The following is a 26547-nucleotide window of genomic DNA, read 5'->3' on the forward strand; positions in this document are numbered from 1 at the left end:
AAGATAATATAAATATAAATTTTTTTATAATATAGATATAATAATGTATTATAATTATATTTATATATTATTATATTTACATTATAATTATTATAATATTATATTATTGATATATTAATATTAATATGATAATTTTTAAATATATGTTAATACATTATCAACTCCTTGCCACACTAAACTGCATCCTGAATTTGGTTCAAACCAAACCTGGATTTGGTGGCTTGGCCCATAGGTCTAGTAAATAGCTCTACATTTTGTTGAGTACAGTGGAGTTGATGAGCTTGTACCTACTTTATAATACAAAGTATTGTCAAGTTTAGTAATATTTGTCTAATGTATTTCAAGTAAATGCTTATTTTGTTTGACTTCAGTCTGAAAATTTTGGTTTGTAATAAAACTTGTGGAGGGCATGATGCCTAAAGTATTTTAAATTTATTCCATTATTTTTTAGATATGCACCATACAAAACTTAACTAAAGGTAAGGTTAGCATGTTCAATACAATTCTCTTTCCCTCACCATCTTTCTTGTGTTTTTTGTAGAGGGGTGGGGATGATGAGAGAGGGTGGAAGAGATAAGGTAGGAGCATTGAGTTTTACCACAAAGCTAGTTAGACTTACTATTGGATATGTGATAGGTGCTTGGGTTTCCTGGTGTATTCTTGATTATTAGTTGGCACTTTATATACATATATACGGCGATACGAAAAATAAGTCTCAAATTCAAGTGAACCATTGAGGTCATGTTGTTCTTCCTTGTTGAAGTGCAATCCAAAAGCTAAGACAAGGAATCCATCAGCATATTAGGGGCTGTGATAATGCCTAAGGATGATCAAGAATGGAATGGGACATCTCCAAGGAGTCTTTGTTCAAAGTTGTCGACTTCAAAATGATCCAAAAAATTTACTTTGGCATGCTTTCCACTTGTTAGAGGAGGTAAACATTCTCACAATGGTGAACATGCTAGCAACCAACAAATTTTTGTCTTTGAAAAGTGGCAAACATGCCCTATACAAACAAACAAGCAGAATTTGAATGTTTGGCATTTGATTTTCAATTTGTTGCTTGATTTTCCATTCTTGCATGTTTGGGAAGTTGTTGAAAGGTTTTAAGTTGTGTGTCCATGTTTGGAAAAGGGTTGGATCTCATTCAAATGATGGTAGAAGTTCATTTTAGTGACAGTTACAAGTGCGAGTTCAAGTTTAAGGTGAGTGTGTGTTTCAAGTGTATTGGAAGCTAGCTCTATACATGTTGTGAGATCTTTGAAGCCATCTGTGCATTACAAACATTTGTACCAATCCTTCTGATAGAGGAATATAGGCTAAATTGCTCTCTAGAGCTGAAGTTTTCACCCTATGTAGGTTTTTCTAGGTTCGTGAGTGTGTTTCATTTAGTTTTCCACATATTTGTCTGAAGACCTTTGTATTGCCTTGATTCACATTAGTCATTTTGTGTGACAACCATATCAAGTGTTTTAGGAATGCTTGTTGGGGTGTTTTGAATAGTTCTTTGCATTGAAATCCATTTACTTATCGTAGAGAGAGGTATAACCTCCTTGTTTATGGATCAAGTGGTATCAAAGCAGTTGTTTTCTTTGACAAATTTGTGTTTACAGGTTGTGCATACATGTGCTAACTACAAGATCAAGTGACAATAGATTTTTGCTTTCTTGAGCCCAAAATTGGGTTGAGAGAATGGCAAGAGAAGAATATGGGAAGATAGGTTTCAGAAGCTTGAACAAGATGTTACTTGGATATTTGATGTTGAGGAGAAAGTGGACAAAATAGAAAGTTTGGTGCTGGTTCTGATCTCTAAAATGGGAATCTTGAAGACACAGAAGAAAAAGAACCAAAAAGAGAAGAAATGGGGCAAGGTCAGTCTTCAAAGGGAAGGTTCTTCAAACCAGAGGAAAAAATTGATAGCCAACCAGATGATGCCAACATTGACCTTGAAAATTTGGACCAATGGGTGCCCCAAATGGAAACTAAAGTATATTTCCTTTATCTGCCCCCCCAAAGGTTAAAGCTTTTTGGGCATGCTCTTGCTTGGTACGAGAGCTAACTACAAGATCAAGTGACAATATACTTTAGCTAACTTGAAGACACAGAAGAAAAAGAACCAAAAAGAGAAGAAATGGGGCAAGGTCAGTCTTCGAAGGGAAGGTTCTTCAAACCAGAGGAAAAAATTGATAGCCAACCATATGATGCCAACATTGACCTTGAAAATTTGGACCAATGGGTGCCCCAAATGGAAACTAAAGTATATTTCCTTTATCTGTCCCCCCAAAGGTTAAAGCTTTTTGGGCATGCTCTTGCTTGGTACGAGAGCTAACTACAAGATCAAGTGACAATAGATTTTTGCTTTCTTGAGCCCAAAATTGGGTTGAGAGAATGGCAAGAGAAGAATATGGGAAGCTAGGTTTCAGAAGCTTGAACAAGATGTTACTTGGATATTCGATGTTGAGGAGAAAGTGGACAAAATAGAAAGTTTGGTGCTGGTTCTGATCTCTAAAATGGGAATCTTGAAGACACAGAAGAAAAAGAACCAAAAAGAGAAGAAATGGGGCAAGGTCAGTCTTCGAAGGGAAGGTTCTTCAAACCAGAGGAAAAAATTGATAGCCAACCATATGATGCCAACATTGACCTTGAAAATTTGGACCAATGGGTGCCCCAAATGGAAACTAAAGTATATTTCCTTTATCTGTCCCCCAAAAGGTTAAAGCTTTTTGGGCATGCTCTTGCTTGGTATGAGAGCTATGCATGTGTTGGAAATGAGGAAAGTGCCATTAATTTGGAAGCAGGAATATTTCAAGAAGCTGCAACATAAGCAATTTTATCCTATATATAAGCAATTTTGTCCTATATGCTATGAAGATGAGTGAGTGATGCAATGGCATTAAATTAGACAAAGGTAAGGAGAAAGTGTGCAAGTCTACACAAGCAAGTTTATAAAGAGGGCAATTCAAATGGACAAAGATAAAAAAGTGCTCCTGAAATATGCTGGAAGACTATTTGGCCACTTGAAGAGGCATGTTCTCATGCCCCAAGATATAAGCAAGGCATCTGCTTATGTGGACTACCTTGAGCTGGGCAAAAAGGGGAAATCTTTCAATAAGAACAAGCATGATAATAAGAAGCAATTTGGTAGTATTAAAAAATAAGGTTGATGACAAAGGGAAGAGCAAGAACAATGCTATGTCAACTGTTGACTCAAGGGGAAGAAGTAAGAGCTCATTCCATTGCTTTTACTGTAACAGAGATGGCCATTCAAATGAGAGGTGTTGGAAGCTACACCCCATGTTGGCTCCTTTTAATGAGTCGAAGGGTAAAGATAAAAGTGCTATTTACATGAAAAAGAGCATAGGAATTAACGAGGACTCCTTCGATGAAGATTATCACCTATCTTCTAACATGCTCAAGAAGGAAGTTTCCACAATAGTGGAGCTCCACAAACACAAAGGGATAGATTAAGCTGAAAACTGTGAGTTTGAACTGAATTTATAGAGGAAACAATAATGCATTTCAGAGGTTTTGTATTAGCCATCAGATGTAAATATGACAATTATAAAATTCATTAACTTGTCTAATAATCTTTGGAGGCTATCACTGAAGGAACAAAGAAAATTCATCCAAATAAATTTCTGAGGTTCTTTTATGTTAATATTTCATACAAATAGAAAACCTATACTGTTGACATTCTTTTTATTTGTTTTTTTATGGACAGGAAATATTTGAAATGTGCATTTAGTGGAGGAGCAGAGAAATCCCTCCAAAGCACCATTGAAATGGATAGGTTGATAGATAAGCTAAGGACAACTGATGATCGGAAGGTTTGTCGCAATATAGTCCACTTTTTTGCTCTTGAAAGTTGTAACTAACCTTTAATTGAAGTTTTATAATTAGATCTGCCTAGAATTTTATTGCACTTCATCTTCTTGACCCTACTTTTCTTTTCAACATTTGAAAAACTAGATGCTTGTTGATTGTAGTAAATAGTGACAGATTAGTTCTTATGCTTCATTTGCTTTGAATACTGAATACTATTTTTCGTTCCATTAGCAAACACTATAAGCATATAAGAAGTGTAAATGACAGAATAGAAAGTCAGGTCTGCCAACAAGCAAAATGCTATGAGATAGATAAGCAGGTCTGCCAACAAGCAAAATGCTATGAGATAGATAAGCTTATGTGCATCATGTTTTATGGATATTGAACTACTACAATAACAAGTTTTTGGTCTTAGATAGGGACAAATTGCATGTTGCAAAATTAAATATTGTTAGTTTATGTTTAAATGTATGGTTTTTTTCCCTTTTCTAGCAGCTTCCTGAGATTGTTGCAGAAAACATTCTGGCTTTTAATTCAGTATTTTGGATGAGACTTGCAGCAAGAACTGAAATCTGCGAGTCCCAGGATGATCAGGCATATTTCTAATCTTAATAGAGTGATTTAATGAAATAAATTCGATCTTGCAAATCCCACTTAAGTAGTGGATTCATTTTTTTGGATGTGAGCATTTTCATGAGCAGAGACAACAAATGAGACAATAGTGTTTTAATGAGTATGCAGGAAGATTTTAAGGATTTGGCATCCTCCCTTATGAGCATTGTGGATCGTGTTGTTCAGAAAGCAGAGGTGTGCATACTTCACTATGTTCTAATAGAAGAAATCAAGAGAACTGTTTGTTGTGCTTAGCAGTGGTCCAACGAAAAATTAAAGGAAATTCAATTTTCATAACTATAATGATATAGAGTAAATTATTTTACATTTATGATGTCATAGGGTGAATTTAATCCATTCAGTTTGTAAATTATTCCGATCATTTATGTCTAATATCGAAGAAATGGAACTTCACATTTTTTTCCTATATATTTCACAATCTGGGTGGTATTTGAATTTTTTTGTTTTTTGATCTGCGTGGAATACATTCAACTAAGGTTTCAAAGGAATCTTGTTCAAAGGAGCTACCTTTTTTTATTTAAAATAACTATACCTTTCAATTTATCTTTTGTATACATGCTGAAATCTGGTTATTGATATTTGTCAGTAAATCATGCCAATATGTTAATCATTAAATGTTTAAGACCATTTGGTAATTGTCACATGTTAAAGACCATTTGTTAACGTTCATTATGCCAATGAATTACTCATCAATACCTTCCATCATATGATAATGTTGGTAGGTAGCTATGAGTTAATTATGTGATTAGAATATGTAATTGTAATTGATAATGCGAAATAGATTGAATGATCATAAGTCTTGAGGAGAGTTAAGCATACTTGTTTGAGAGTATTATGTTTGACTTACCTATTACCATATATAATACAGATTTCACAATACTCAATTGTGGCTATGATTGCTGGGATATTAAGACAAGTATAGATAGAAAAGGTGTCTGCCAGTAAATATTCACTCACTTAAGGTGGATTTCATGGGGTTAATGATCAAAATTATGGTTGATGGTAATAATAGAGGAGGGTGTCCTTTGGAATTTTTTTACTATGCTCTTGGTTATTCTCTTTTCTGATATATGACTTAAATTACCTTTGTCTAATTAATTGTGGATTCTAGAGTTGTTGATTTCTATATGTAGATGATTCCATTAGGATTATGGGGATACCTCAATGGGAGCAAAAAATGGTACTCAATGCAGGGTGCCTGCCACAGAATTGTCTCTTCATTGTTTACATTTATTCTTTCTTGAGATGACCCCCTTGAAGTGGCCTCGCACCATCACTTATATATCAGATCCACTCCACTTTGCATTATTGCTTGCCTATTGTATTAGATTCCTGCTGTTATTATATATGAATGGTCACTTTGGATGATATTGTTGCTGTTTTTCTGAATTTTGTGTGCTTTTCAACAGAATCATTACATCTGCTTGGAGCTTTTGTTCCTGTTACATTATCATATTCATTACTGGTGTTATCAGACTACAATCTAGGGGAATTTTTTGTGGTGTAAGAGGTAGAAACAAGAATAATTACAGACAAGTTATTGGTAAATTTATCCTGAGTTTTTAGCAGATTTATGAAGGGACGTATATGTCGTTCAATGAGAAGGTACTGATGTGACCATGGAAGTACAATGATTGAGGCAAATTGGAATTATTTCCATGAACTCTTATGAGTGTTATGTAGGGTTTATAGTTGATAGCAAAAAGCAAAAGCTCACAGGCATCAAAATTCTGCCCAACCAAATCATTAAATCACAAATAATGCAAAAAATTCAAAAGAAAGGAAGTCAATTATTTTTAACAAAAAATTGAAGTTAAAATTATATTAATGTGAAGGAAGCTACATCAGATGCATCAGCCTCCTCTCCTTGTAGAGACAAAATCAGGAATAAGGGGCAAGATATTAAAAAGAGTGTGAAGAGATGCCTGGGAGGGTCTGCCGTTTGAAGCAATGCCTTACAAGACCAAAAGATATCTAATATTTGCTACAACATTACAAATTGCACAGTAACTCAATTGCCTTGATTAGTCAAAACAATAAAATTGCTTGATAAGTAGGAGATATTTCCACAGCAAGTCAAATTATGATATTTCTATCAAGATTCAGCTGTGTAGTTTTCAAGTCAACTCTACTCATGAAACATGGGTCAATGAGTTTGACTCGAAAACTACACAGTTGAATCTTGATAGCAATATCATAATAAAACTGCTTCTACAAGACAAGCTTGGAAGAAAAGATCATCAGAAGTTGCTACAAACCAGTAAAATGTAGTATTTGTCATTCTTATCCATGAAACCATATATCTTGATTATAAAAGGGGAATCGTATATCTTAGCAATTGATAAATGACATCATAAGTGGGTGTTGAATTACTTTCTTTCAACCTAATGAAATGACAACTGATTTTTCGCATAAGTATTTGCTATCTTTAAGAAATGACACTGGTTGGTAGATAAGCCACCATTGCTGGTTTAAAGGTTGTATATTGGCATAATCTAGTCAACATCTTGAGCATGTGTGCCGTTGCAATTAGGTTCTTGATCCGTCTTTCTTTTTGTTCCTTTATGCTAATTCTCACTCTTGGATGATCATCACAATCAAAACTATGATTGGGTCATATAAAAGGAGTTTTTGATGATGTGAAGCCTTATTTGCTGGAATTTCTTGCCCTATCTCCAAGCATAGGGATGACCATGATCTTGACTGCAAGCTGATCTACCCTTGTGGAGAGATCTTTGATGCTTTTGATCAATTCCAAATACATTTTTGCCACTTGTGCTATTGGGAGAGCATGAAAGTGAGAGGCTTGATCATTCCGAGTGTCCAATTATGGTGCTTGGTAGTATTCTTTATGTGAGCTTTGGTTAAGGTTGCTTTAAAGTTAGATGTGCCTAGGCAGAAGAACAGTTTCTCTTCTGCCTTTGAGAACTTTCTGTGGGAATGGGATGACCATTCTAGTGCTTTGAGTGGGTATTTTGAAATGGATTTCATTGTCACCCTAAGTAGTGCCATATAGGCTGGCATTTGGTGAGAGAAGGGATTTATGGATGTCTAATTCTAGTGTTTTGTAGGTCATATAGGGAGTAGACTCTGTTGGTTGTGTTGGGAAATGAGAAGTGTGAATTATACATGGAATAGGGACAACCATAGTTTGAGGACTGTTTGAGTACTCTCCAGAACTCTCCAAAGTCCAAACTCTTGAGTCCTATCTCTGGCTTGTGTCCACTCGTTAGTGACTCCCATGGAAAGTCCGAAAGAGTTCTGGGGAGTATTCATCCGAGTCTCATCCCAGGACTCTCTGAGTCCCAGATTCAAGATTCCCGAGTTCTGGGCACAGATTCTCAAGTCTGATTGGGTGTGGCTAGTGAGGTCAAATAATATAAAAAATGACTTTTTCTTCACTTTTTTTGGACCAATCTTGTCCAAAACAGGTTTGAACAGCAAAATAGGAAAGGAAGGAGAGGAGAAGAGGAGCATTTGAGATCCAAAAAGACAATGTTGAAGAAGCAATTCATCATCATTTTGATACTGTAGCACTTTTTTAGTTTGAGGCTTGACAAATTGAGTTACATTAGGAGGGGAAAGAGGAAGATCTAGATTGTATTTGGTTTTTCTCATTTTGACATATCATTATATGTAAACATTTATAAATTTATGATGCTGCTATAGATTTGAAAGTTTGAAATTATGAGAATGAATTATGAAATTTCAAATATTGAGTGTTTGAAGATCATATAACATGTGTAATGTTTGAATTATGACAAATTGATTGTCAAATTAGGCTTTTATGCTCTCTAAATGCATTAATTTCTTTTTTTGTTTGTGTAAAACCCTTTTTTATTTCGCTGAGTCCTAGCCAAGTTTTTTGTTGAGTTCGAGTCCAAATTTTGGGCTGCTGAGTTTGCGCCGAGTCTAAGTTGTCAAACTTTAGGGACAACTTACAATTTGCAACATAAAGTTCCACAATTTCTACTAGAATAAGGGAATTAATGTAGGTTCATGCGTGACATCACCTTTCTTAGAGTATTGTTTACTCAGTATTCTACTTTGCAAGATTATTATAGGGTAAACAAAAATGTAGATTAGCAGAACATAAGAAAATAAGCCACTTGCAACATATTTGAAGATGTATCTTTATTACCAAGTAATAGATGTGCAATGAATACATAACATAAGAGACAAAACATAACAAAACAAAACAATTATCATCTCAAATACAAAGCCTAACAGTTATTTTTTTAGCAGACTATAACAATATACTTTTGCCGACTACATCAGCCCCCCCCCAAATAAAGTCATCTTCCAAACAACATATACAAAATTGGGAGCTAGACACAACAAAATTGAAGAGAATATCTATTGAGAGGGGAGCGTGAGAAGACGTCCCTAGATGTACTAAGGATGTAGGGGTGGAAGTCGGTGAGAGCTTCTACATGAGTCACTAAAGGCGTTGGTTGGCCATCAACTCTCGTTGTTGAGCTGCCGTCACCATGTAAACTACCTCCATCAAATGCTTCTTTGTATCCTGTAGCTCTCGTTCTGTCTCTAGTAACTTGCTATCCCTCTCTGCTAATTGTCAATCTCATTCTCCGAGCTGGGGGGCCCTCTGTGCTAATTGTTTGTCCCTCTCCATCAGCTGTCTCTCTTTTAGACACCGTCTCCTATATTGCTGCAACTTGTGTATGCTCTTGAGCCAATTGTTGTGGAATCATCTTTCCAATTGGTTCCTTGTTTCATCGGCACCTTTCTGGAAATCCCTCCTTGTGCTGACATCTACTATCTGCAATATAGAGAAATTCACAAGTTAGGAGTGATAAATTTGATGTCAACTTAAAATATTTTGAACAATAATTCTGATTTTTCCGATTAAACTTTGAAAATCAGACTCAGAATCTGTAATGTATCCTTTTTGGCAGACATGGATTTTTGGATAATTAGCCTATAATTCTGACCATCGTAGGCTAATAAGGATGGATAGATGGTCTCTTTCAGTTGGCATCTACTCCAGGATTCAGTATGCTTTGGTTTGGCTTTCGTTTGGCATCATTTGGACTTCATTTGCTATACATTTTGCCATTCTTACTATTTATAGTAAGCCAAAGGTTGATTGAGAGGGGACCTTTCTATTTTTAGAAAGAGCATTTGGTCATGTGGGGAAAAGCAGGATGGACTCCCGTTTCAGATGTCATATCAAAATGTTAAGTATTTTGGGAGTTATTAAGTTTTTAGTGGCCAAATTAATATTAAATCATTAAATGGCTTAATATAAAGTTATAATTTAACTTTATAATTTCACTTAAGTAAAGGGTCAAGTCATCATCAAAAGGGGCCATTATTTCAATTAAGTATGGGGTCCAACATTAATGAAAAATTATAAGTTTTTCCTAAGTTCAATCCATATTATTATAAATTGATATTAAATGGCTTTTTGAGCAAAATCGAACTTCATGAAGGATATAAGGGCTCCTCAAGAAGAAATCGATTCACATGTGATTATTTTTCTAAACTTGTTTCCTGGAGAGCATAGGGGTTTGAAGAGACTAAGGGTTTCTGCCAATTTTTGAGCTATTGGGCATTGGAGAGCGTAGCTCCTTCACTGCAACAGCTATCTGAGGTTGTGAAACTTTCGTCCAAGGATTTCTAGTCAGTTGGCTTCACACAAAGGTCAAGATTGAGCGAATTGGAATAAGAAATCAGTGTGCTTGTATCAGATTTGAAGAACCAGATTGCAGGCGTTCATATGTGACATTTAGGTGTGTTTGTAGCCTTTTCCATTCAGCTACGACCTGCTTTTTGACAGCCGCAGTCAGCATTAAGGGTGCTACCTGTAAAGGGGCGATTTATTGTTTGAAGGCACAAAAAATTCTGAATTTAATCTAGAAGGTAGCGGCTTACTATAGGGAATCAAAACGCCGCCTTTGGAGGTTTAAATCAAAGCTTATCTTGCAGATCGAATCAGTAAATCGGGTTCCTATTGTTCTATTGTAGTCGCTTTTTGGATTTCAGTCAATTCATAAGAATTCAAAATAATTGGTTCCTTGTTAGCTCTATGAAAATTCATGTTTAATGTATGCAACTTGTTAAGTTTCTATGTGCTTGATCATTTGTATATCTCCTACATTCAATATATCTGAAATTTCCAAGAAAAGAAAAGAAAATCAGAGATTCTAAAACCAAAACCAGCCTCCATTTGCCAACAAAACATCAAAGAATCGGTATTGAAGACAAGGGGTCTTTACAATGGTATTAGAGCCAAGATCCTACCATCCTATGACCAGTTTTGATGAAGTTGTCAGATCAGTGAAAGAGATATCAGATATTATAACAGGGAACAAAGAAGACAACAGTATCAAAACCCATAGGTGCCTGAAGTCGATACTTTTTCAGAGGCTTTGAGAGAAAGAGATAACAGTAAAGCAATGAAAAACATGGCAGATGATGATAAGGATGCGAGAATTGAACGGAAGTTTGACACCGTGCTTGACATGATGTCACGCTTACTACGGAAAATGGAGCAGCAAACTAACAATAATCAACAAGCTGGTCATAATCAAAATCATCAGAACAATTTAGGTGAAAATAGTGGTGTTCGTGGGAATAGTAGTAATAGTGATGTGGAGGGTATTGGAAGGGATAGGACAATCGACCAATGTGATGCCTTCACTAGAGGATCAGCCTCTAGACCCCTCTTTCCCACCTTCTCCCCACGAGAAGAACAACCACATGTTGCTGCCCCTATACCTTATGCAGATCAAGCACGACAGGCATATTTAGAATATACCACCTTACCTCCTGATTTGAGAGAACAGTGGACCTTTGATCAATTCATGAATAAGAGGAGTAGGAGAAATGGCGGAAGAAATGACTATCACCCTCCAACACGAATTGATTATCAGCTGACTCTTGGTAAGATTACCATGCCGTATTTTGATGGGAGTGACAAGTGTACAGCTAGAGCATGGTACAAAAGTTAGATAACTATTTGTCATTGAGACCGATGCCCGAAGAGGATGCCATTAGATTTGCTACACTGCATTTGGAGGGTGCTGCTCATGAGTGGTGGTACCACGATTTGATTACTCTCGGTCATAATCACATTACCACTTATGCAGAAGTTTACTGAGAGGCTGATAGAGCGATTTGATCGCAAAGATCCCAAGATGTATTTCAGAGAGTTGACGCAGCTGAAACAAGTGGGTAACTTGGAGACTTATATTGGTGAATTGCAGAGGCTTGTAGAGATGGTGCCTAGCATTTTAGAGAGGAGACTTGTCATATTATTCATCGAGAGATTGTTGGAGCGTTTGAGAGGTTGGATTAAGGCATTTGATCCACCCACTTTGTTAGAAGCCATGAAAAAGGCTCAGAGCATGTAATTCGTAGTCCCAAAAAACAAGAGCTCACATAAAGATGTTTCTCCCACCAGCAATGAGAGTCCTCAACCATCTGTTGATAAGAAAAAGAAATTAGCGACCATGGTGGATGAGGAGACACGTGAGGAGTTAAGAAAAAAGAAACTATGTTTTTGGTGTAAGGATCCTTACAACAGAGAGCATGAATGCCCTTTGAGGCCTAAGGGCAAGGCAAACCGTATAATGTGGGCTTATTATGAGCATTCAGATGCTGAAATCTTAGATCAGCAAGTTGCTCCAGGGGATGATCAGGGTGGAAAAGCTTCAACAAAGTTAGAGCCTGATGGGAATCCATCTCCTATGGCATTATTTGCTGACGAGCAGAGTGAGGTTTCTTTCCAATTCATAGGATCAGTTGATGGGCAGCGTTGCATTGCTTTGCTTGACATTGGAGCAATGTTTAATTTTATTGATGAGGGATTTGTGGCCAAATACAGATTGCAGGGAGAGGATTTCAATGGATTTCGAGTCAGTGTTGCAGATGGATATACCCTCATGTGCACCAAACAGATATGTAATCTCACCTTCTGGCTGAATGATTATGAGCTACAAGCTGATTTTTATGTGGTCAATATGGGTGCAGCGGATGTAGTCTTGGGTATGAAATGGCTTCAAGACATAGAAGAATTTACCCTCAATGTACCTAAGTTGGAAATGAAATTTGAATTAAATGATTGGAATTATGTGTTGAGGGGAATTGCAGATGGGAGCTTGCATTCTATCTCTTTGTAGAGAGGGGATCAAGAAGAGTATGAGAACATTTAGGAGGGTTCCACGTTTGCTCATGACTCTAGGGGTTTAGAGTGGTATGATTTGGATCAGCATGGAGGTGTGTTGACGTGTCTAAAGTCGCATCGCTGCAAACTCCATCCGACCAACGCAGAATAGAATGTACTCGCTGAGTATCCTATCCTCTCTTGAGACAAGGAAATCCCTAATGCTGTTTTTTGTGTTTGATCAAAGGGGACGACCTCAAGGTTTTGATTGTCAGGTCTTGACTGCAGGATTACTCAGTGGTTTGATGTGTTCTGTTGGAAACACAAAGGGGACTTACGGTGAGATGGGCAATTGCTGGATGAGTTCCCTAAAATTCTAACAGTCTCGTTATCGATTGGTTTCAGTTGGATTGATACTAATTCAGCAGGACTGTGGACTCTTCTTGGTAAAAAAAGGAGAAAGGAGGGATAGGGAAAAGAGATACAGAAAATCTAACTAATTAACCAAGATAGCATATTCCAGAAAAACAAACAGACACCTCCAAATAACCAGATTAAACACTATCAGCTATTTAGGCACAACATTTGTAAGAATCTAGTGCGATCTTCAAGGGAAAATAAGATTTTCATGCTATTAAACATAGATTCAGAATTTTATATTCATTCACTAATTGTTCAATAACTGAACTAATCATATGAGAAGGTTCAGATTAACCATGCAAAAGGAATAACAATCATGGTATGAACAACGAGGATTCTATCAGATGTTTATCTAGAAAATGCTATTGAAAAATAAAAGACATAACAAAATAATTTAAATAGTGAAGAAGGGGACCATGCACTCACAATGAAATAGAAACAGCCTTAACTTTGCATTACATCTTGTGTAAATTTCGCCAGAGCTTCAGCAACAATCCATGAACTTCTTACAAAATGAGGGAAAACCAGTCGCGTTAAACAGGCTTCCAAAAATAGATGAATGGCCAAGATCTAAACTAAACAAGTGGCCCAGATTCATCTTTACAAAAGTTACCCATACCTATAAATGGAGGTTAAATATCAACAACCACCCAAAAAGGGAGCAATAACTACCCGAAAAAAGGTAATTAAAAACTATCCATGACAATTCAAAAAGTGCACATGCACAAAGTTTAAAACTTTAAAGCTGACTTAGCAGTCAAATATGAACTTTTGCCAAAAAGTGCTTTTTTTAAACTTTAAAAGAAAAATGCTTTTTTTTAGGAAAGCATTTTTTCCTTTACTAAAAAATCATCTTCGCCATGCAAATACTCCTTCCAAATGTCCCGACCCGCTGCACGTTCTTCACGGACATACTCTTAGAATTTAATGCACAATTGGAACATCACCGTGAACTGAGGCATAGGGGGATGACGTAATTTATACTGCATGCCTTCCAGATGACAATCTACGTGCTTTAAACCATCCTGCCAGCTGGACCGATTAACCTCAAAGCGCAAAATGTCTAAATGTAATTTACCGGCAAAATTCAGGTCCTTAGTAGAGTAGGCGATCTTGTTTGTTCTCAATCTTTCCTCCCAGTCCGGTTGCACTATGCCATCGGATAGATCATTCTTCCAGCCGAAAACCATTGATCGGAGGATTATCTTGCCGAGTTCCTCCATGTTCTTCAAAATTTGGTCACATTCCGCCTATTCTTTGTCAATGGTTTCTCTTGTCTCCCTCTTCATAGTGATGGTCTAGTACCATTCTTTAAAAATATTGATGTTGTGGGGATCCAGGATGGCGGGCAATGCAGGAATCTGTGCTTGGGTCCACAAAAGGGCCCTTATGAGAGGAAGAGTTGTAGCAGCTACCTCATGGACTTTGAGGCACTCCCGTTTTACCTTGAGCAGCTTGACTAAAATGGTCTCTCGGTAGTGGGCCATTTCCTTTACCTCTCCAATGATTTGTTCTCCTCTCTCTTTAATGCTTCGCATCCATTCCTTGACGGCCTTGGCGGTATCTCGTACTCCCTCAAATTCTGTGGTGGTCCTTTGCGCCAATGCTGTAGGGGGAATATGGGACTCAGAAGCATTATGCAATGGTCTCAGGAGTTGGTCAATATATCCCTTGGCCTGTTCAGCACGAACTCGATACATGTTCTTTTCAGCCGTTATCTCTTCAAGTTGTCTGTGCATGTTTTGCACGGAGTCTTTGAATTCCTCCCTTTCCTTCTCCTTAGTGGCTCGTTCGATGGGGACAGTTGTGATGCTATAGTCAGCCAATGTAACTTGATTTGCTGGCTTATCGACAGGCGGGGTGGCGATATGAAGGGTACGGTTCCTTTGCTCATCATGGGTTATCCTGGAATACGCTTTGGGCTTTTTCTCCCCCTTGGCCTTGGCTTGGTCTATGTGTGAGAAGATGTCTTCCAAGTCGATGGGTGGCTTGGTGGCTGCCTTGCGTTGAGCTCGAGCAACTAACCAATCTTGAGGTATGGTCTGGGTTGATGCTATAGTTAAATTTGCACTCTGTTCTTTAATGTTTTCAGTCAACTCATTGCATATTTGCAGCTGCTCTGTTACAGGAGGAGTGGAGGAAGTGTCAAGTCCTTTTCTCGCAGCTGAATTCTCTCCCACTTCATTGAACAACTGTCTAGTATCTTCATGTGATGGTTGTTCTTCAGTCTTTTCAGGCTCGCGAGTCTCATCTGTCCTTTGCTCTCCTTCAACAGTGGAGTCATCCTTGGCAGTACTATGTAGCTGCAATTCATGGCGGCTCTGCTGGGTGGGTTCATGCAATTCAAGCCCCTAAGTGGACGGAATTTCTTCTTCCTCAACTTGATTCTCAGGTTCGGCAGATTCAATGGCCCTTATCTCTGTATCTAGCCTGTCTTGTTCAGGAGGATCATCAGCTCCGAATGCGTCAATATCGCTCTGGGAAGGCGGAGCAGGTATATAATCTAGTTCAACTACATCATCAGATGAACTGGGGTCTTTTGATGATGAAGTGACCTCCGGTCTCCTAATAGGGATCTTCTCCCTTCTTGTTCTTTTAGATGTCCGAGTCCCTCTATTGGCTTTAGCCTTCTTCCTTTTCTCGGGCTTTTCAAGCTCTTCCTTAGGTTCATTTGAGGTTCCCTCATCTTCGGAGGACTGAGAGTCAAGGCTACCCATCAAGTGGTAGGTGAACTGGACTCCCTCATGAATCAGCCGCTCAATTTGCTGGTGTAACCACTGGTCAGTGTATCTTCCTGGGGCTGCCATAACCGCCTCAAAATCAGTGATTGGATCTTGTGACCAATCGATGCCTGGCAAAAGGTGTCTTACTGCCTCAAATTCCCGGACTTGTAGGCAATTCCCTGAATCCGTTAGTTGATCCGGGACCCGACGGTATTCATAGAGTCGCATTTGCTGCACACTCAGCCTTGAATATTCGCGCCGTCGGACTTCATAGTCATCGGAGCGGTTCTTCCAATAATCTTCAACTAACTCCTTTGCTTAGTATCGCCTGCCATAGGTTCTCTTTGCCAGATTGTCGTGATCAAAGCATTTCCTTGGGAAATGTTCTTGTAGGCCGTAGGAGGCTAGTTCTGCAAGGGATTCCTCGGCATGAGCTGGACTCTTTAGATGGACATCGAGGTTACCTATGACCATGGGGAAGGCGAATCCAGATTGCTTCTTGTCTTTGAGTAAATTGTTCACCGGACGTGACTGCCTTGCGACTTCCAGAAGAACTATTTTGTCGGTTGGGTATCACGGAAGTCGGAAAGGAACGCCTTCAAAGCCAGCTATTCGGATGTAGGAGAATCTTGGGAACTGGATGAACCAGGTGCCATACCTCTATACCAGAATGGTAGCTTGCTCTGAGAGCCTTGTGTAGTCCTCCTTGCATCAGCCTGACCAGGCGCATTGTGAAAGCGCCATTGACACTCTCATACTGACCAACTGCATAGGCAGGGCTATTCTTTTCCCTTTGAGCCATGTCCTAATAGTGTAGCTGTGGATAACAATCATATACCTTCACCTGATTGGGTCCATTCCCAATTTCACCTTTCATGATTAAACCTGGCAGTGATTGGATTCTGGCGAACATGTAGACCAAATAGGATGTCATAGTAAAATACCTTTTCGCCTCAAGTTCGATCAATTGGGTATGGATGTTGTCACTTATGATCTGGGCCCAGGCGAACTTGGATTTCCCAGCAAAGACCTGTTCTGTGAAGTAGAACATCCACTCTTCAAAGTAGTTGGATTGGGGGAGTCGCATAATCCTGCCAAGCAATGTGACCATATCTCCATGCTCATTATGGAAGTCGCTTTTGGGGGTCTTTTTCCCAATCCCGATGCTTGGAGGTCTTCTCTCTTTGTACCACTCCTCATTTATCAGGGTTCTGCATTTGGCGAGGTTCATATCATACGCCACCTGCGCTTCATCTATAGTTGTTGCTATGGGGTTGTTCGGGAAGGGAATATCAAAGGCGTCGCCAATGGCTTCAGGAGTGAAGTCAACGAGGACCATATTCTCAAGGAGTACCAATCTGGTGTTTGGTTGGTAATGCCGGGCAGCCTCTACTACCAGCTCATAATTTTGCACTGATGGGGGAAATCCTGCTGCTTGGGCGATGCCACTTTCCATCATCCGCCTAGGCCTACCATAGGCGTTAGGGGAGAATACTCTGTTTCTGAAATCTTGAATATCAATGTGCCCTAGGTCAATATCACCTACATTTTCCCACACATTCTGAACTTTTGATTCCCTCAGTCCTCCTCTCTGATACTGATACTTCATCTTTTCGACTTTGCGAGGAATATCTGACTTGGATGCTCGAGATGTCTCGGCTGAAGCATGTGTCTTTGATGATTCTACCGCCGATTTAGGCATTTATCCTGCATAGCTGGACACGGATTACGAGACAATATAAAGGAAACAAAGCGGGTTAGATAAATGGGATACGCCAGCACACAAGGATCAATTTGAAAATAGAATTTAAAGAAAAGCATGATATTTCAGCTAAAGAGCTTGATTGATTTAGATATGAACATTATGGAGCTCTTTGACTACGAATTTATTTATTCGACTGCTATTCAAGGACTTAGACGATTTCGACTGCTAAATTTACACTTAGGCATTTTAGGATCAATTTCAAAATGGACGAAGTTTAAGATTTTCCTAAGTCTGAAAAATGCGTTTCCTGGTTAACTTATGGGAATGGACTTCTAATTTCAATTTCTTCGCCTGATGCCTTATAAACAGGAAAAGATGCGGTTTTAATATTTAATTGTTTTGATCAATTGTTTTACACAAACACATCTATTCCCATTTTGCATATATTTTAAGCGACTTTAAGAGGGACAAAGCAAACTTACCTGGCGAAATGAATGGCGCGAATCCGCACAATCCTAGTTTGCAAGAATGATTTCCTTTGGATTTGAAAAATGACGCCTCTTATGCCCTACGTTTGAAAAGACAAACTCACAATTTGCAAATTTGGGAATGAGAGAGTTCTGCAATTTCAAACTTTAACGGTTAACCCCCTATTCCCAATTTTGCGCCTAAGATTGGAGAAGAAATGCAGTTTTTAACACTTAGACTTAGCAATTTTTTACCTTGGTTGAAATTTTGGGTGATTTACTCCTGCACGATTTTTGCCTTAGGCGTTAAAAATGGGGTTTGGGAAACTCTCTAGACCTCCGCGTGACTCTTTCTTGGTGATATTTTCGCAAGTGGAGAGGGAGTTTTTGGTGTTTTGAACTTCGCAAGGTTCATAAACTTCGCGATATTGCCTTATGGCGATTTTCAATATTTTAAGGGGCTCTGCAAATTTTAAATTCCTAACACTTACGCCCATCTAGCGAATTTCGGAGAGTGGGGAGGTTTTGTCAACTTTAAAAAAAAATTCTAACAGTTACCAACAAAAAACGGGATTTCCCCTTGTTGCGCGATTTATGCCATTGAGTACCTTGGTGATTATGTGTTTTGTGCAAATGATATATATACTTCGCGATCTCTCTGCTTCATGCGAATTTCGGGTTTTCAGAGTGATTGCAAGGTTTAATTTCTTTAATACTTACACCTTATTAACCCTTTTAAAAAAAATCGCGACTTTCGCCTTTTGGCTCAAACTTCGGCATTTCGACATGATTTGAAAACTTTAACGTTATCTCTTGCAATTACCCTTCAGAATGCAATTTTCAGGGAATGGGAGGAGTTTTCAAGCTTTCTAAACTTTCTATTTATCCCTCAAATCGCGATTTTCGGCATTTTTGGGTTGCTTTTCAAGCTTTGGACTTTGTTTCACTTACCTTGGAAATCATGATTTTCTGCATTTTAGGGTGTTTTGCAAACTTCGGCTCTTTATTGCATTTTTCAAACTTTCAACATTCATCACTTACCCCTTAGAATGCGAATTTCGGCGATTTCGAGTGTTTTGCAAAACTTTGGCACTTTTCCGCACTTACCCCAACTTCGGCATCTTAGAGTGTTTTGCAAACTTTTACCACTCTCTCACTTTTCCCTTCAAACTCGGTTTTCGACATTTTAGGGTCATTTGCAAACTTCGACACTTTTGAGTCATTTGCAAGTTTGTAAGTTTTTAAAACTTTTACTTTTCGCATTTTTACCCTATTATGCGAATTTCGGGGTTTATGTGCCTTTTGCAAACTTTTACTTTTATCACTTACACCAACAAAATCGTGATTTTCGGCGAATGGGAGGTTTGAAAACTTTGGCATTTGGAGAGCTTTTGCAAGTTTTCACCTCTTGTATTTTGTCCAATATTGGCGAATTTCGGGATTTTCACCCATTTTGCCAATTTTTAGAAACTCATGTGATTTCTCCCCCTTAGTGGGAATTTCAGGATTTTGAGAGGTTTTGTCGACTTTGACATTTTGCATCCTTTTATCTCTCCTATATCCTTTGGCGAAAATCGACACTTTGGGTCCTTATGCGACCTTCAGACGCTTTACTTTTACTTGGGGAATTTTGCCAGTTTCTATCATTCCTCGCCTATCTCAGGCGATTTCACAAGTTTAAACGATCTCTTGGAATTTTCATGCTCGAAGGTTCAACTCACCTTGCGAATTCACCGGCTTCCGCTCATGACATCATCTCATGGACTGATTACAGGCACGCTCAAAAGGACGCGAGACACCCTGCACGGAACTCAACAAGGCGAAGGCGAAAAGACCAAAAAAGAGGAAAGGGGACCCTGTCAACGACAGGGAGCGTGTGCAACGCACAACAAGGTGTTGTTCAATTTGTGAACAATCCCTTGTTTGAAATAGACGCTACTTGCTCATGTAATAATCCACTCTTTGTGATAGATGTTGATCACTCTCATGACCCTAGTTTTGAGGTGAATATTGATCGTTGTGTTTTGAATCCTAGCAGTGCATCGGGATTTCAGACAGGACTCGTGGAGGAGTTTTCAGTAGTGTACATGGTGAGGAGTGCATACAGTTTCACATTTGATCCTTATGTACATGATTTATTTCCGATGCACGGTTCAGTGGCACATGTGATGGACAGTTTGTATGACAACATATCTTGTGCCAAGTTTGGAAGTGAACAATATCAGTGTTTTGCGCTGCTTCCACTTGAGACTCTTACTCCAGTGCCACCTGATGGTGAGGATGAGTTGATTTAGTAGGTACAACTTGATATGCCAGTGTTATAGGAGTTGTTGGGTGACAATAGGGACATTGCACAGGTCTTCACTTGGGATCCAGGTGGAGGAGTTTATTTGCAGTTGAGATTGCTTGGGGTCAAGCAATTTCAGGAGGGGCGGACTGTAATGTCCCCTTTTTAGCAGACATGGATTTTTGGATAATTAGCCTATAATTCAGCTGGTTTGAAACTTTGTACACCTGGGGGATGTAAAAAATTGTGGTTTTAGCCACAACGTGTGAGTATGATACTCTCCTAATTAAGGGAGGGCTCCCCCTATCTATAAACTACTCTTAAACTAAAAACGGATGAGACAACAATTTTTTCTTCTTCCTTCATGAAAAACTATATCCTCTTCTCTTCACAGAAAAGTGATAGCAATTGAAAATAACAACAGTAACAACTTATAAAACAAAGTGAGAGAAAGGAAATGAAGTTTCCTGAAAGCACAAAGACTTCCATCACTTCCTTCGGAACGGGACAACAATATCAAACTCAAAGTCTTGAATATGTGAAATCCTATCTACCCTTTTCTATATCAATGATAACAAGAACAAAGTATGGCTGCACAAAGTCTGAAATATCTTATTTTTCCCTACATAAAACAACAAGAACCAGTGTGAGCTTAAAGTCTCCCAACTATTTCTTATCACAAAATCTACTTCTACTTTTCAACAAAATATCTACTCTAACTGATATTAATCTCCAATACTTGCAACACAAAGTCTGCAAATCAAATTTGATTAAGCTCTTATAGAAACACTAGCAAGAATGATAATATTGAACACAAGCTCAAGATATTTAGCACAAAGTATCAATCCTTGAGCAATCTTCTTCTATTTCTTTCAACTTCAATTTACATATAAAAAGCACAAAGTGTTTTTCGCGGTAAATTTTAACAGAGTTTACTGACTTGCTTTTCTAAAAGATCCAAATTACAATAGACCCCCTCAAGTATTTATAGGGGAGGAGTCTTGAGAAAAAGGCGGGAGGATCTCAACTAACTTGAGAAATTCTCTTAACCACCATGACTTATTCAACTACCATGACTTATTCAAAATTACAAGTCCTATTCTAATTTGACTTGTAATCAGCCAACTTGTAATTACAAAAATGCAAGTAATGACTTAACTTGCAATTTACAAAATTGCTTTTACAAGTAAGCTTGTCAACAAGGAAACTACAATACTGAAATTACAATTTTGAGACTACAACTAAGTGTTGAAAAACACTTATGTTACAACATGTTTGGCCATGAACGCTTCAAACTTCTGGATGATCATTTGCAGTTTATCAGGATTCGGTTCGTGAGTATTCTTTGCAACGATCATGGTTTTCACAACAACATCGGTGCAACGAAGGACTGTGATGATTTTCTTCTCAAGAGAAGACTAGATTTCTTGCAATAAGATTTGGTATTTCACCAAAGCTTGAATCAATACAGTTGAAAATTGTTCATTACTCCATTCATGGTGAATCTTCATCTGTAGATCTGAGATAACTTCCTCTTCTGGCAATAATTCCCCATTCAGATCCATAACATTACAAGAGGCTTTCTCACAATAAGAAACAACATCTCGCAACGCTTTAGTGTGTAATTTCATGGCATCATCAATATCCTCAATGTGTGACTTGAGAACAAGAACCTTGTTCTCCAAAAGTTCTTCAAATTCCAGGTACATGACTCTGGAAGGAATAATGTCATGTTCTTGGAGAACATTCAACTTTTCTTGAGGCATCTTGTGCCAAACCCTCAAATTGCCTTCAACCCTTTCCAGGTTCTATTTGAAAACATCAGAAGACTGGTTCAATTTTTCTTCAATGGTCTCCAACTTGATCATCATTTGGTACACATCTCTCAATACTTGAGTACATAAATCATGAAGCTGATTTGCCCAAGAATCCAGTGCTTGTACCTTTTGAGCAACTCGTTCAACTCCTTGGACTGATTCTTTTGCATTTGACAAAGTTGAAGGATTGTCCCCTTCATTAGAAGACTTGGTGATCTTTTGAATTGTGGCAACAAGTTGCACATTTTCCTCTTCTAGCTTATCCTTCTTTGCTAGAAGTTCATCATATCGCTGCACCAATGAGGCTACAAAATGTTGAGCATCATGTTTGACCACTTCATGCATTTATTTGCCCAACTCCACCCTTGTGATCCTGTAATTAACAACTTGCATCTCTTCCTGTGGCTTGTCTACAATTGGCTCAGCAATTTCAGCCACCTTCATCCTGTTACTATCAACGGTTACCCTTGAAATCCTCTTAGACCTTTTGGCAACCGTGGGTTTTGATTGCTTGAGATGCTGGGAATCAAAGATGTCAGGAGAGATTTCTTGCTTCTTTCTTTTAGGTGTAAAAGAACTAAGCCATGGAGGTAAAGTCATCAATTCTCCTTGAGCAACATCTGAAAGTGAGGGAGAAATAGTTTTTGTTTGAACAACAGTCGTCATCCTAGGAGAGGTTACTGTTTGAACAACAACTATAGACTGCTCATTAACCAAAGGTCCCGATGACTGCATCATGAACTCATCAAAAATAGAAGCAGAAGTATCAATCGGTGACAAAGGGGCATATGCAGGATTATCCTCAAAGATATTCATCAAATTCTCTTGAGGATGATCAAGAGATGGCTTTGTTGTTGAAATCGGAATGACTCTCTGAGGAGATTCACCGCTGAAACAGGAACAATATGAACAGTGGAAAAAGCATCCACATTCACGTCAAGAGAAGACATAGGTAATTCTAAAGGAATCTGAGGGGGAACTTCATGAGGTGACTCCGAAATGGGTGACTCGGTAGCATTATCTGATTGTAGTTCCTCCTCTGGATCTTCAACATCAATTACATGAATATGAAGCTGAGGCTTTTCTTTCCCTCGAATTGTCACTTCTTCTGGAGGAAGTACCATTGCTCTGCTAACCTTCAACACGATTCTTGTGCTTGAAGATGATGCACCTTCCTTGTTGTTTACTTTGATTTTAGACTTGAGTTTGACAGGTTCTGTAGAATCATCTTCTTTTCCAGCCATGATCTTGATGAGTCTAACACCATTACCCTTGAGCCAAGTATTGGTGTTAGCTAAGATAGGCTGAAATCTATCAAGAATGGAAGTGCATTCCTTATGCGACCATTGAATCGATGGAAGTGGTGCTTCATCAACTCTCTTTTCAACATATTCAGGATCAAGTATCTCTCCATCATCAATCATTCCTTCAGGAATGTTTACCAAGTTCGGGTCAACAATCTGCTCAAGAGTGAGTCTGCAATAATCCATCTTACGAACCTCCTTTTCTGTACTTTTTGATCTTCTTCATGCCTCGGTAATCAAAATCTACTCTTGGCTTGAACCTTTTGAGTTTTATTTCTTGCATTTCTATCTACATGGCCTTGGCTTTGGTGGATGTAATGAGGGAATAATGGCCAATTTTCAATGGGTTATTTGTAGAAATTTCCATTCCAACCTTATGCTTAACAAATTGATGTGCATGAACAACCATGATCTGTCTTCCCAACTCCATAAGAATGATCTTATCAGTTGGATATCTAAGAAGCATATATGGCTGGCCGCTATAACATCCAACTCTGATGTAAGTGAAAGTTGGGAATTGAAGGAATAAGCAATCATATTCATTCACCTTCTCCTAGGCGGCATCCGACACTCTTCTGTTTTTTAATGTCTTATCAAACAGGCCCATATAATGACCAGAAAAAAGGCATCTTGGACCCTCCTGAAGTGCAATTTGTTGGGTCTTGTTGATGTGTTTTTTATGCACATAACAATACAGAATAAATTACCAAAGTAATTTACCCTCTCTTGAACAAAATCACCTCAGATGCTAAGAATGAGATCAACTAAAATGATTCCAAGGTTTCTACATGTTAGGTCTTGACGAGTGGGTAAGTTCAGTGGTTGATGTGAATTGCTGTGTTTCACTTTGGGGACTTACGCAAATGTTTGGATTATCATGAATGATGTGGAATAGGTGTGCTGACAACTTAAGATTTATCAATAAGGCTCTGGATTTACTTCTTACTAAAAAAGGGGGAAAAAGAATAGGGTTCAGGAAATCTATTCTAATCCTAGGAATGTAGGAAATGATGAATGGATTTAGTGGAATCAAACCAGGCAAGGTCTCACAATCAGGTATTGACACAAGCTTAGTGCAATCATCTAAGGTATACTTAATGATTTTCAGACTATTACCATCAAACGTAGACACCATCCAAGTTGATGCTTGTCAACGGACGCATAATAGTTGAAGTTATGCTTACTCAAACTCCAGTTGACCACACAAGGCGCACTTACCAGCGGCAAGAGGCTAGTGGTATGGATTAAGGATTCCACACAAATAAATTCAACAAATCTTCCACTCAATCTAACATACATGAAAATAAATTCTAATCTAAATTCTAATCTAACTTGGAGGAATTGAGAACCATGAATGCAAATACAACATTTGAAAAGCAAAATCACCAACAATTGAACAATGATTAGGATTCAAATAGCTGTAGCATATACCAACAATTCTACAAAAACTCTCTTACAAATGAGAGACAAAGGGGCATATATAGAGTCTCTTACAAAATGGATGGCCCGGATTGATCTAAAATCAACGGCCGAGATCATGCCAACAAAACCCTAGAATTGCCCTAATTAGGGTTACATAAAAAATGGCGCCACCAACATATGGCCCAATGAAAAGATACCTAGTCATGATATAGGGAATCTTCTAGAAGATTCCTTCTTGCATCTCTCTCTCTCCTAGCATACTCCAAGAATCTAGCCAATACTGAATCTAACTCCTCCATGGAAATGCTAGGCAAGGTATCCTGCTGTAAATCAATCACATCCAATGAATCTGAGTAAGCATTCAAAGTGTTCTGCCATTCAGGCATGAGCTTCTGCGAATTATGAACGTGAATCAACAAAGAGACCAAGTCATCTATCTGACTCTTCTGCAAAGAGTCCAACTGGCAAAAATTAATAAATTTCATCTTGTCTCTTAATTCGGCTAAGTGTAAACCACTAGCATCACTAACATCAACACCCAATAATTCCTCAATCGAGGCAAGGATTTTCATCTGAATGTCTTGAATTAATCCTTCCATCTCCATACAACTCCGATTGGGCGTTCTCGTAAGCTGATTTCTTCAAAGCTAGTGCACAATACCAGCCATGGAAATTATATATGTCTCCACTGTGCACAATGTTCTCGTTGACCAAGGTGGAATTAGGAACTTTCTTCAATGCCAGGAGGCGTGGAATAGTCTTCTCTTGGATAGGCCAGAATTCTTCCCAAACTCCCTCCAAATACTGGATTCTGAATACAAGTGTTGTTGTCTTATCATATGCTTGGACAAACTGAGTAAGGAAATCATCTGCCTGCTTCCTTGTGCTTTCAATCCACTTTTCCACCTCTGAGTGTGTACCTCTTGCTACCTCGCAGTGTGAATGTATTCCATGGTCAACTGCAATAGGGGAAATGAGGGTGGGATCTCCACGCCTTGTCCCTGCAATATACTCTCTGAGTCTAATATTTTCTTCTTTGTACCTTTCATTCTCTGCAATCGCTGTGTCTAACTTTGCATTGACTGCTTGGAGGTTGTCACCAATCTCCTGAAATTCCTGCCCTGTGGATGGACGACGAAGGGCAACTGAAATGATTTGGAAATCCATGGGAGTAGCAGTGTCCGCTGTCACTCCGGCTCTAGGAACAACAATCTGCGCAATCCGCATTCCTGTCTCATCTCTAGCTATGTGCGACAAAATCTCCACTCTCTTGGGCTCCTTCTTTTTAGCACTCCTAGCTAGGTAGTCATCAATATCATCAATAGTCTGTACTTCTATCATTTGTTTACTTTTTTCCATACTCTTCTTCAACCATTCAAGAATAGCAGTCATCTCCATACCATCATCGAGACATATTTCTCGATCAAGGTCCTTCAGTGCCGAGATAACTTAATCATTATCATCAGGATTATTCCTGGTCCAATCATATACATCTTTTCCCAAACTAACTTCCAAAAGGACAGTAGGGGATCCCGGTTGGTCATCATTCTCATCAGGAGGTGCAGATGTTGCTGTGGCATGAAATTCCTGAGTATTCTCTGGTAGTATCACTGTGTTGGAATACTGCTGAGTCTCCTTATTCTGTTTTGTTACTTCAATCACTTCGATTGATGAGACACTGGGAGGGGGTGAAGGAATGATAAGTGGAGGAATGATAGTCTTCTGTTTCTTCTTCACATCCTCAATCTTCTTCCCTCTAGCCTTGACTTCTCCAGGCATGTTCTTCCTTCTCTTGGGAGCTTGACTCTCTTCGTCT

General features: G+C 38.6%; 1 protein-coding gene across 4 annotated transcripts in view; it reads left to right on the forward strand.

Moving 5' to 3' along the window:
- LOC131031072 (uncharacterized) overlaps positions 1-26547 on the forward strand; it is a 175292-nt gene that overhangs the window by 32132 nt on the left and 116613 nt on the right. For 2 of the 4 annotated variants that reach the window (XM_057962097.2, XM_057962099.2), the window contains exons 3-5: positions 3722-3827; positions 4318-4419; positions 4567-4632. In XM_057962097.2, the coding sequence (XP_057818080.2) occupies positions 3722-3827; positions 4318-4419; positions 4567-4632 (274 nt within the window). The remainder of the gene's footprint in view (positions 1-3721; positions 3828-4317; positions 4420-4566; positions 4633-26547) is intronic. The other 2 variants (XM_057962098.2, XM_057962100.2) reach the window with 1 other exon arrangement.

The sequence above is a fragment of the Cryptomeria japonica genome, chromosome 5, assembly GCF_030272615.1.
Source record: "Cryptomeria japonica chromosome 5, Sugi_1.0, whole genome shotgun sequence".
Lineage (NCBI taxonomy): Eukaryota > Viridiplantae > Streptophyta > Pinopsida > Cupressales > Cupressaceae > Cryptomeria > Cryptomeria japonica.